At 37.8% G+C, this 13,153-nt stretch overlaps 1 protein-coding gene across 1 annotated transcript in view; it reads right to left on the reverse strand.

Moving 5' to 3' along the window:
• Positions 1-13,153, reverse strand: part of LG5H8orf34 (linkage group 5 C8orf34 homolog) — a 381,926-nt gene that overhangs the window by 26,564 nt on the left and 342,209 nt on the right. The window contains exon 12 of the mRNA XM_026786802.1: positions 7,390-7,437. Within this exon, the coding sequence (XP_026642603.1) occupies positions 7,390-7,437 (48 nt within the window). The remainder of the gene's footprint in view (positions 1-7,389; positions 7,438-13,153) is intronic.

Raw genomic sequence — 13,153 nt, forward strand, 5'->3', positions numbered from 1 at the left:
AATAAATTTAAAAACATGTCCCATACTGTATCACATAATAATGTGATGTGTTAATAGTAGTACCTGGACTCTGAGCAGGAGAAACAAGGTACTCTTAGGTCTTTGTAATAATTCTGTGACTCTAAAACTACAATAAAGTTAAAACATAATTGAAGCAAAAGAAGCATAATTTTTGGAAATGATTTTCATTAAAAAATAATGGCCTGATTTTGTGTGTGTGTGTGTGTGCCAGCAACACTTTAAAACAGTTTGTGTGTTGAATGTAAATTCGTATCAAATGAGAGTGATTTCCACAATGAAATGTGTTTGTTCAGGGTGTGAGAAATTAGAACTTGTATCCTGGCTGGTTCAATGCCCTCGTCTTCCCTTCTGTGTTAGTTCCTCTTCCTGACTGTAAAAATCATACTTCATAGAAGAAACTTAAAGAGAAATCATGGTCGTAGAGAAGCGGCAGAGCTACTGGGTCTACCATAGTCGTAGCCAGCAACAATGGAGGTTCATGTGGAGGTAAACTAGGAAGCAAAGAGAGCAAGCTGCAGCCACCAATGGGACTAGCCGTCAAAGCCCCCTTCACTGTCCAGCTTCCACACCACAGCCCCACAGCCTAATGACCACAGCTTTTAAAAGGATAACCAGTTCCACACAAAACATTCCAAATACAAGTCTGTGGGCGTTTCCGCCTCCACTTGTACCACCCTCTTCAGAGAGCATGGAGCGGGTGAAGGCGTTGGTTTAGATCATGTCTGGGGCTTCACAAGCCGGCCACATCTAGGCCCCAACTCTTTCAGAAAGGTGAGCAGGAAAGACTCTTGCGTGGGTTATTGAGGGGGAATCTAGCACAAAAAAAGTTAAACAATCTTAAAATATGCAATTTACATGTAAACCAAAGTGTATTGTTAGGATTTAATTTAATTTTTGAATCCTTGTCAACCATGAGATTGGGCCTTGCAGAACTGCTTAAAGAAGCTATGAAAATATTGAGTTTATTTGGTTTAAAATTCTGTGCATGTGTGTGTATGCAGAAATAATTTTACTATGTCTTATGAAACAAAGAGGAAAAACCACATTCTAAAAATTCCCAAAACAGAGCATGCAATCTCCCATGTTTAAAGACAAAACAAATGAAAGATGATTTTTAATTTACTAAGGAGAAATCAAAGGCTGAAGGCCCTCAATTAAAATAGAAAGTATAAAGTAGCCAAGGAAAACAATGTTTATTAATTTTTAAAAAAGTGTTTTTGTTTTTTAGTTTCTTGTGCCAAATATTAAAATCCATTCCTAAAAGAAAGGATATGATTAATAAGTCAGTCTTGTTATTTTCCCTATCGTGGTTCAAGATATGAAGCAATATCATCAATTGGCTTTCTATGCTAATGCCTTGAACATGTGATTGATCTTCATTTGTTGCAAGTAGTATAAAGTAGACATGGAACAAGGCTCAACAGAGTTTGGGAAGAACTTCACACTGTTGACATAGCATCATGAACACTGAGCAAGTATTACTGTTAAATTCTCTTTGGCTCTCCCTGTGCTGGAGCTATAAATAGATGGTCCCAATGTTGGCAAGAGTGTCACATGTCTGAAGCTTGCCCATCAGTCTGCCTATAATTCTTTGCGTTGGGGTCATGAAGTTAAAATCCTGAACATTTTTCAAAACCAAGAGCTGATGTGTGTCTCCCTGCTAATGTTGTTCAAAAATTTTCTGCAGGATATTAAGCTACGTCTCAGTGTAGCACACTCTTGGGGCTGCATGTCAAAGGAATGCCATTCATCCTTTTTCTAAAGGATGCCATAAGGGCAGCAAATACCCAGGGACTAGGAGTGGTGGGAACAAGGGGCAGGAATCTTATGGAGAACAGCTACTAGTCTTGAATCAACAGATCCTTCGATCTGCTGGCAGAGCAAAAACTTTATATTCTCCAAATGCTGTTAATCTGACCACAGAAGTGCAGTATATTCAGAGGGGAGAAAAGTGTCCTTTGTTGAAAGCAATACTTTAATTCTGAATTAATTATTTCTTTTCCTTGAGTACAAACATACAAATAATGTACTGATGATGTTTTTTTTTTTTTTTTTTTTTTTTTTGTATCAGACAAGCTTCTTTGGTTTCATTTGAATTCTGAAGTCATGGACTCCCTCTAAAACAATGGTCCATAAATCGTGGAGTACATAAGGCTAGTGAGTGAGTTAGCTCAGTGGATAAAAGGCATTTGCCAGCAGACCTGACGATCTGTGTTTTATCCCTAGGACTTACATGATGGAAAGAAAGAAATGAAAGTTGTCGTCTGACTTCTACACACATGCCAACACCCACACATGAAATAAGTAAATGCAATAATTTTAAGGTATGATGTACATAAAATAAATTAGTCTGCCCCAGATATATTTCATAAATGATTTCAGGTGGCAAAGAATTAATTATGTACTTCTACTAAAGTAAAATTTCCTCTAAGTCATTTTTACAGGTAAGTTAGCAAAGCTAACACTACCTTTATCACTTGTTAACAAAGTGTCTCATATGATTAGTCTGAAATCATTAATTTTTTTTTTGCAAATAGTGTTTCTGTAGCCCAATTATTTGAAAACTGTAAGAAACAATGAAAAAATTAACAAAATCTGGGAGCTATAATTTTTAATGACTAGGTTCTGAAAAAAGAAAAAAAATCATAACAAAATTATAGAAGATATGATAAATTGTTTAAAAAGGAGAAAGAACAAAATGAATTTAAGCTCTTTTGGAATTTAATCTGTCCTGTGTGCTCTTCTGTGTTGAGCATCAGGAAAACACGCCACTGCGCTGTGCAATGTTTGCTGTTTGATGACTTCTTCCCCAGAGAACAGAATGAAAGATTATCGTAGTCCGTGGAAAATTAGTCATGTCCCCAGCATTCCCTTCTAGTCTCTTGATTCTGTGGATGCCTGAGTCCTTTGACATCAGCAATTTCACACTATACACACTATAGGAAATAGTAACACCACAAATGCTTCTTCTCTATGTAGACACAAATTGCATCCGTTGCAAATGCAATCGACTTTTCATCTTTTTATAATGCCATTTTAACATTCCTTGTTTGTCCTTTTAGGTGAATGGATTCTCCTTTGAGGGGTCATAACAGCTAACCTGCTCCCTCATTAAATTATTGGTTTTATAAATTTGGCATGCATTCCTCTAGGTGTGTGTGCGTTCATGAGCACATGTATGTGGAGAGTGCACAAGCGTCAGGAAGTGGGGGAAGGACAACCTCAAGTGTCCCCCACTATCTTTCTGAGACAAGGCCTCTCTCTGACGTGAACTTCACCAAGTAGGCTAGGCTGGCCCATGGCATCAAGCTTGTCACTGACTCCCCAGGCAGGCGTCCACAAACTTCCTCTACCACATTGAACTGTTTCACTTTTTAACATGGATTCAGGGATAGAACTGTCTTTGTACTTACAAGGCAAACAGTTCACTGACTGAGCTATCATCCCAGTCCTGACTTCACTTTGTATTTCTATGAGCGCTGTGAATATAAGCTTTTAAGAACTGTTATTTAACAACGGATGTGAAAAATGTTCAAATATCAATGGTCAAAGAAGAGTTTGTTTGGCAAACCATAATGCAAATGTCTATTTCTCTAAAGGGAAGAAACAATGGTAGTTATAATAGTTAATTTGATTTTCCAAAGTCAGTACATCTGAAAAACACAATGCATATTACTCACTTTCTATAAGCAAATGTGCCTTCCCCATCAGAAATATAGCTGGAAGCTCATTTACACTGAAGGTCACAGAGCGCAACACGGAGGAAGCCAGGCAAGCCCGAGTGGGTGCAAGGACTCAGAGTCGTGTTGCACGGAAATCAGTCCATCTCCAGTTCAGATGGTGCGTTTGGCAAGCCAAGCCCAAGAGCCAGGCAAGTCTCCATGTTCCCAGTGCTGTATTTCCTGCCTGGCACCCTCAGAGAGAGCAAAGCTGCGACTTGTCACCCTGAGTGAGTTCACGCTGCCTGTGCTGTTGCTATTCTGTCATCTGGCCATCACCACCTTCGTGCAGTCGTGATTGCTTTCTAAAGTTTCAGACGCTGTATCTGGATTGACTTCTTAACTGTTTAGGTTGCTCACTGTCTGTGTCTACCCCATGTCCTCTATCTATAGCTAGGGCATTTCAAGCCATTGCATTGTGCTTATTCCACATTATTTCTCGAGGTAACATGATATTTTAAGTCCATTAGTATCTTTACTGTTGTATTAGGAGCGGCGGGGTGCTTCCTGCCACCCGGCTAGCTTTACCCGAAATAATTACACAGAAACTGTATTCTTTAAAACACTGCCTGGCCCATTAGTTCCAGGCTCTTATTAGCTAGCTCTTACATATCGATCTAACCCATTTCTAATATCCCAGTAACACCATGAGGTGTCTTACCAGGGAAGATCTTAACCTGTGTCTGTGTCCGGTAGGAGAATCATGGCGACTCCTTGACTCAGCTTCTTTCTCCCAGCATTCTGTTCTGTTTACTCCACCTACCTAATTTTATGTCCTATTAAAGGGCCAAGGCGGTTTCTTTATTTAACCAATGAAACAACAGATAGAAAGATGACCCTCCTCCATCACTTTATAAAAGGTTTAAGAATATTTAAATTCGATGAATTGTTTTTGAATTCACTTTATTGGGTAAGCATTAGTCTTATGATGGTAAATGATAAAGTGTTTGTATTTTGAAATTATTCCTATATTGCAGGTGACTCGTGTGAAATGTGCAATTTCTTAAATTTAAGTTTCAGAGCTTTTTTGGAGATTGGAAAAGCAGACTCACAAGCTATCTTATTTTTTTATTTGCTCAAATATCCAAATTCTAGCTGAATCTAATGGTATATTCTTTTAATTCCCACACTTGGGAGACAGGGTAAGGCTTAATTTTGTGAGTTCAAGGCCAACCTTGTCTACATGGTGAGTTACAGTTTCCCCCTACCCAAAGAAAAAGTTGAATGCCAGAATAAAATGATATGTTAGAAATACCCTATGTAGAATAAGATTAGGCTTATTATTGTATAGACTATTATTATATAGAATAATTTTAGGCTTAATTTTAAGGGAGATTTATGTTGCCTCAGCTTTTCTATTTAGATCTCAACACAATTGGTTAATGTCATATGGTTACAGCCCATGACTATATTTAGATAAGTAAGAAAATAAATGAATAAAAAATAACAATCCCACCAAGAGAAAATAAAACAAAAGAACAGAGACTTTGATCTGTTAAGCTGCTCAAAGTTTAAGAAGAAATGTTAAATACATTAAGACATCAACAGCATGGTTTATCTACATTTTAGTGTGTGCTAAATAAATGTGAATGTTACAAGCTCAGTTTGTAGTCCACTGCTTTTAATATTCACAAATACTGTCGGGATTTTTGTTGTCATTTGTTTTGTTTGTTTTGTTTTTGCTGATTCTACAACCTGAAGAGAAAAATGAAATAAAAGTATAAGCAAGAAAAGAAAAAGTAAGTAAATGCCATTTGGTGTCTCACATTGTAAACAAGCTTCCAGTGGAGAAGTTGAGTGTATATTTCCCAAAGACAAAATGCATAAAAGTTTGAAAAAACCATACTAAGTCATAAGTCACTAATAAATACTATACAATTTTACTGTTATCATAATTTATTCATTTGTGAATATCTAGCACCTAAATATCAACCTATATAAAATGAAAATCTCATGCAATAATGAACCATAGTGATAGACAGGTAACATTTACACTGAATGACTCATACATACTTGAAAACACACTCGGACAGTCAGTAATGAATCCCATAAACTAAAAAGATTTATATTTCCAATAAACAAGCAAAGCATGACTGAGAACAGATGAGTATACACAACGCTCCAACGCATTAATAAATATTTCCTCTTCTTATAGAATGCAGAATGGGGGAAGTGTCCCCACAAAGCATGATTTCAGTCTCTAGAAATCATGCCATAAAGAGCTAGATACAGAACTGCTTTCCATAGCTTAGGGTATTTATAAACCCATGAAGCCTTAGCAAGCTTAGCAGAAGACTAAGTCCTTGGTTCTGAGTGAATTCTAAGATTCCAGCTGGTGTTGATGTGATCGCACTTGAGCAGTAAGCCTTGCAAAGCACTTCTAATGAGAAGGCACAAATAACAAAACTCCTAGCAAGCTTATTCTTGGTATATACCCATAGCGCACACAAACCTCCAGAATCTCCTTTCTGTTTCCTTAAACTGAAGCAAGAGGCATCCCCAGCCTATCTGTGGAAGCCTATGGTTCAGCCCTACCAACAAATAGTGAGGCTTGGGTCAAGAGCTTACTTGACCACAAATTCCAAAATGGATACTCTATTGGTGGGCCTGTGGGAAATATATTTTCTTCCCTGTGTGTAACATCAGTTATTCAAATATATTCTAAGTCTTTGTATCAAACTCAGTAAATTGAAGGTTAGTGTTCCAATCCTACTGTGTTTTCCCATTCATTTTGCTGCTTGTGAACCTCTACATCTTTTTAGCTATTTCTTTCCTGTCAATCATTCCTCCTCCCCATGCTTTTTGGAAAGCTTCAATTATCTCTGGATAGATAAGCAAACCTATAGAGAATGTGCATTCCACATTCCTCTCCTTATGATATTTGGAAACAAGTGAGAATTTCAGTACCCATGCACCATCCTGATAAGAACCACATCGTGTGCTCAGATATGAGGTCTTTTGAATAGACTCTTGAATTGGGAAGAGGTGCAGAACAGGTAGTTTCCTGTTGAGAAGTAGCATTCAGTCCAAGTATTAGGTCCTATCACTGAACTGCCTTCACTCTCTGCAGAGACGGGGCTTTCTTGATGAGTGTCAGGGGTTTGCTTCAGGTCTCAGGGGCTCTGCAAACATTCTGAGGGGTTCCAAATGCCTGTCAGTCAGTGCAAAGCTCTGCGACACAGAACACTCTTCAGTATCTTTACAAAGAAACTCAAGAATCTAAGGCATCTTCCAAGAATGTGCCTTACATTTTGATAGGTACAGTAAATAGCACCATGACAGGCATTTGTCACATGAATGAGCGCTGACCTATTATAAGAGTGTGTCTTTCTTTTTTTCTTTCTTCTGTTTTGTCCATTTCCAGTACAAAGCATATGCTTCTCATTTATAAGTATATCAACAAATGTTTGTGAATGGAAACATATGGCAGTACTAGGTTCATGGACTTTCTCCTTCATTGTCAGGATAACTGGATAGAAAGTATCTCTCTATCAATGAGGAACAAAAGCAATTTTGATAACGGTATTTATTGTACGTTTCTAAACATGACCAGTGAACAGGAGATGGATGGGAAAAGCCCAGGTGAGTGTTTCATCTCACATGATAGACAGATGGCATGTTATATTTGTGAGGTCCTCTTAAAACTCACTTCTTCCATGTAGGATTTCAAAGAGTGTCCTCCACTGGAGTCTTCTCCCTCGAGGCAAACAGAAGTTAGAAACATCAGAAAGGGACAGGAAGAACAATGCACCATTGTAGAGGGCAATGAGATCTGCCTTGGCTGTGCAAGTGATGTCTGTGACAAGTTCAGATTCTCGGGGGGGAGATAGCATTCCTTTCCACACAAAGACACATCTTATGAGTACATTTCAGTTCAAGTAAACAAACAGTTAGTGAAGCTTATTCAATATTAGAGGAGAATACTAGGCATGTTTAGGAAGTTTTTCATTATTAACTTTCTAGGTTCTTTAAAATTAGATGAAGCCACTAATTCCATGTGATAGAAATTTTCAGGAAGATCTAACATCTGGATCTAAGGCCATTCTATGAAAAGAGAGCAAATGACTGGTTATTTTATCTTTCCCTTTAGTCCTTCCAGCTGTAGTGGCCATTAAAATGTGACACATCAAATTAAATATATTCTAAATGATCAGTCAAGCTGTTGGTTTGGATAAATTATATTTCTTGACTGCATAGCCTGGCCCTCTAAAAATTTGGAAGTAAATTCTGTGATGAGTTGATAAAGTCTAGGACATCATATTTTTAAAGATAGGTAAGTAATTGCGAATGAGACTTAAAATGGCTGTCACAGGTTTTTTTTTTTTTTTTGACTTTTCAAGGTCCCTCATATATGTTATCTCATTGGACTGTTGTGGTTTGTATGTTTGTTTGCTTGTTTCTTAGTACAATTTAAGTACAATACATCCTCAGGCCAATTTGACATGTTGAGAAATCAAAGCTAGGAAGAGCCAGAGTGAAATGAATGAACCCAGGAGCTAAACAAAGAATCACCGGGGCTGCAGTTAGTCTGATACTATACTACCTAACTATAAAAATAATTTATCATTAAAAATTAAATTTATTTAAATTTTGACAGTGGGACTTTTATTAGGTTGAATACTGGCTCTTGAAGGTTGTCTTTGCATGGTCTGAACAGAAGGATCTGGGGAATAAAGGTCACACTCTTGTGTCAAAACAAAAATTAACTTAGGGGTAATAGACTGATATTTTTTAAAATTTAAATAGTACAAGTCAGTATGGTAATATTTCTTTCAAATTATGGTTTCCACTAGTATATCACACAAAAATCAATAAGCCACAGTTTAAAAGTCTCTGAATATTTCTAAGTTTGAAGACTATTTCAAGACATAAAACAGTCAAAAGGATAGGATAGCACCTTTAATCCCAGCACTCAGGAGGCAGAGGCAGTTGGCTCTCTGTGAGTTTGAGGCCAGCCTGGTTTATAGAGGTAGTTCCAGAATAGTCAGAATTACACAGAGAAACCCTGTCTCAAACAACAAACAAATCAAAACAAAAAAAAATGATGGCAACAACAACAAAGATAGGATAGTTCATAAAATTAAAGTCTCTAATTGATGAATATAGTGAAAGGAGCACTTGGAAGAGAAGATTATAAATGTGTCTATGGCCAAGTGAACAGAGGCAAAGACAAGAAGTAGGTCCTCTGAATTTTAGAGTCAGGAAAGAACCCAGTGAAGGACTGGACTCCACATGTCTGTCACAGCTTCTTCAGTAGACTTCCAAATGATGTATCTTTCCCTTCCAAAAGATGCATCTCCCCCCCCCCTTGGGTGCGAAGGAAAGAGAACATTTTCATAGCACAAATCTACTCAGTTCAACCCACATTCTCTTATCATTAAAGATTAGAATTTTAAATATTAAGGCATCCAAATAGCATAATATTTTGGTAGTCACCTCTTAGAATGCAATCAAAAATACCCAAATGCAATTTCCCTTGAAAAACAAAGAGGGTAAAAGTGATAGAAAAGAGGAAGAAAGGGGCATTGAAGGAGGGGAAGGGCAGGTATACGGAAACTATGCCTTCAAAACAAAACAATAGGAGATATTTTCTGAAGCATGGTTTCACTTATCTTGAATTTCTAATATAATCACGGTTGAGGCAAGAGATGTGTTAAATATGGATGAGAAAATGCATTGCAAACACAGAGAAAGTTGAAGAGAGAGACGGGAGGGGCTAGATCACATGAGCTGTTCGGAAGGTTGGCCTTTGCCACCATCTTTGATTTTTTTACAATAAAAAATCCTCAGTAATAAGTAATACTCTAGTATTTACCTTTTTAATTCTATTTGCATTTAACTCTCATATACATCTCTTGCCTCACTCAATAAGTATATTTTCTTCATCTCTTACTAATTATTAGACAAAATACAGATTGGTTCTCTCACTGGGGCCATTTACATCAGTGCATGTTGAAGGTCTCTCTGGTGTACTAATTTTCTTCAAAGAAAGTTTCATGACCTACTTCACTGAAATCTTCTTGTTTCTCACCCTATTCAAATAAAATTAAGTAAGAGTGCTAGCACAGAGCACCCTCTTAAGAAGTTCCTGAGTTATTTGCCACTCACAGAAGAAGAGGAAGTCAATGGGATTGGCCAAGGTCTTCCTAAACCCGAGCAGAACATAAAATGTCATCATTGCTTATTCCAGCTAGGTATCAAGCACTTAATGGGAGTCACAGACAGTTGTAGGTGTCTGGCCAAATAGTTGAACAAAACTTACCTCCGTTATCAAAAGTTTACCATGGGAGAACAGACAGACTCAATTAGGATTAAGAACAGAAGTCCATTGACACATGTAATGTCAAGTTGCCACAGGAAAAAGCTAAGAAGAAAAAAAACATGGTGGCTTTCACTCCTTCACTAGGCAGCTACTGAGCAAGTGGAAGCACTGGGAATTGCTGCTGTCACTGCCCTGTGAACTGAGGGCACGAGGCAGAGTCATGCCTGAGATTGCTTTCCAACTTAGTCTTGAAGACTTAATCTATTGCCTTATTAATGAAGCTGGATAAGGAGGCTATCTGAGAAATATGGAAAATCTTGTTTAAAACACAACAGAACAAACCCAAGAAGCCATGAGAAGAACAAGAAGAAGCATCAAGGAAGGGTCTCAGGCTCTGTAATATGTGTTGTATATGCATAGGCTACTAATTTCCTAGGACAAGTTTGCTTAGTAGAGATGGGGCCAGGGTTGATATTCTGCTTTCCATTGGCTTCATCAGACAGGGTGAGTACACCATTTTCACAGGAGCTGGGGAGACTGAAATACAGCTTTTTGATATTAGCAAACCCTGGGGGCAGCAGCTACTATTGTTCAAGGCAAATGCCATGATGTGTATTCTGACTAGTGGAAGGGTCTCCACTTAGGGGGCATTGGCGAGCTCACAGGGTGTTGAAGTCCCACTGGTACATTTAATAAGTTGAACTTGGTTGTTTTTTATGCTTCCATATTTGAACAGATGCTGCTTCTGGTTAAGTTTCTCCCAGTGTTGTTTCATATTGTGAAAATTATATCTGGAAAATGTGTTCATAATTCTAGATGTAATCTTATACCACCTTTTCCCACAGATGACACCTGTATCCCCTAGAGAATATACCTTAACAGACAGAAACAAGAAGCAAACAAAACAAACACACTAACTGAAAAACAGTAGTGATCTCAAGACACAGCAAGGGCTATTCATTCTGATTTTAATGGTTACTAGTGTAGCAAGATGTCTGTTCTGGGAAGGAATCACTTTAGGCATGATCAAATTGCCTTTAAGAAAGCACAAAACAGCCAGGCGGTGGTGGTGCATGCCTTTAATCCCAGCACGTGGGAGGCAGAGGCAGGCAGATCTTTGTGAGTTTGAGGCTAGCCTGGTCTACAAGAGCTAGTTCCAGGACAGGCTCCAAAGCCACAGAGAAACCCTGTCTCAAAAAAAAAAAAAAAGAACAAAAACAAAACAGGGACTGGAGAGATAGATAACTCACAGTGGTTAAGAGTACTTGTACTCTCGGGAGGACTTGGGACCAATCCCCAGCATGCACAAGTTACCACCTGAAACTCTAGTTGCAGAGCATCTGGTACCCCTCTTCTCTGCTATGGCATCGCATGCACATATGTACACGCAGGCAGAACCTTTGCATGTGTGTGTGATAAAAACAAATTGAAAGTTTAAGGAGGGCAACACATAGTCAACATCTGTGCAAATGACCAATTTCTAAATTCAAATAAAAATAATTTACACTTCTCTTCCAAGATTTGGATGTCATGTTCAAGAGTCCATTTAGTAAAAATGAAACTGAGTGGTGATAATTATGAGAAGAATGGCTATTATTAAGAAAAAAAAGAATGTTCAATTTTGAGTGATTTAAAATATTCCAATGTTCCTATTTTCTCAAAAGTGACTGCTCAAGGAGGGGAAAGCACTTTAATGCTTCAATTTTCTTCAGTGCCATGTAAAATGAAAGTGGGTGGGCAAAGCTATAAATAAGAGGCTCCACATTTGGGGACATGGTGACCTTAGTGACCTTCACGAATGAATGTTAGATCAGGGAACCGGCACCATGGGAAGGTGTGACACATTTTTACAGCTATTTTCTTTGAATTGAAACATTTTCACCAGGTTAGGAGGGAACAGCGTAAGTCTCAAGTTGAAATTAAAAAAATAAAAAAATTAAGTAGGAGGCCTTTTTAAACAGTCAGAATTTTAGGTAAAGTAGGAAGCATTAAAAATAGGCAAAGAGGATCATCTAGGTGGAGAATGGAGAACTTGAAGCAAGAAACTAAACAAATAAAGCAAAAGGAAAGATAGAAAAAAAAGCAGTCATGTTTCAGGCAAACTGTCCTGTACATTTTAGCAGGCACGCTGGACCAGAGACAGCGGCGTTTACAGCGAAGGGTGGAAAGAAATACCTGACTCCATAAGGGTGCCAAAGGTCAGCTAAAGAGCCCACAGGTGTGTACATTGGAAAGCTATGTGCTCAAAGGCTCATACTTGTCTATGATGAGATTGGGATTATGTGCAGGATCTCGCCTACTGAGGCACAGTTATCTGGTAAAAGCCAAGTTCTCATCCTCTGTGTTTTTCTCTCGGTGTTAACTAATTAAGACAAGTATGTGATCCAAGTGACTTTTCTGCATATATACTTAATTTCACAACAAACAGAAACATATTTCTGATACCAAACTATATTTTTAAATACACATAAATTTATTCCTGATGTCAAGCTATATTTTGTAGGCAGAATTGCAAGACCCAAGTGCAACCCTTACAGCATTAGAATGAGATATTGTCAAGCTCTGCTTATTAGTGTATTGTTTCTGTGATAGTGTGTCCCCACTTCTTCAGTCTATGGAAAGCGGTAAATGGCAGTCATATTTCCAGAAAAGTGAAGAACATTCTCAGAGTTCTAATTTAATCTTGTGGTAACCTAATTATAACACTGACCTCATAAAAACCAGTTGACAATTTGAATTTTTACCGTTTGAAATCATTAAGCCTTTAAATTCTCTTTCATTAGGCTTTTAAAAAAATCAATAGATGTCACTTTGAAATCTGCAAAGTATCTGGATAAACTCTCTGAGGTCAGTAAAATATGAATGTGAACTTCATCATTCAAACCAAACACACAATGTATTCTTTTCAAATTACATTAATCTATGCCTTGCAAAAGGACCAAACGGCAATGTGGCTAGTTTCCTCAACTGAGACGCAAATGTTGATGGAGGAAAACTGATACGTGAGGTACAAAATCTCTTAAAACACCAAGGGCTCCAGTGTTCTCAACTGTGTTGTTCTCACTTTCAATTGTGGTTTATATTTCAGGTACATAATATCATGAGGCATTTCTCTGAACTTAAAGCATAATTTTCTATTAACATCTACATA

The sequence above is a fragment of the Microtus ochrogaster genome, linkage group LG5 (assembly GCF_000317375.1).
Source record: "Microtus ochrogaster isolate Prairie Vole_2 linkage group LG5, MicOch1.0, whole genome shotgun sequence".
NCBI lineage: Eukaryota > Metazoa > Chordata > Mammalia > Rodentia > Cricetidae > Microtus > Microtus ochrogaster.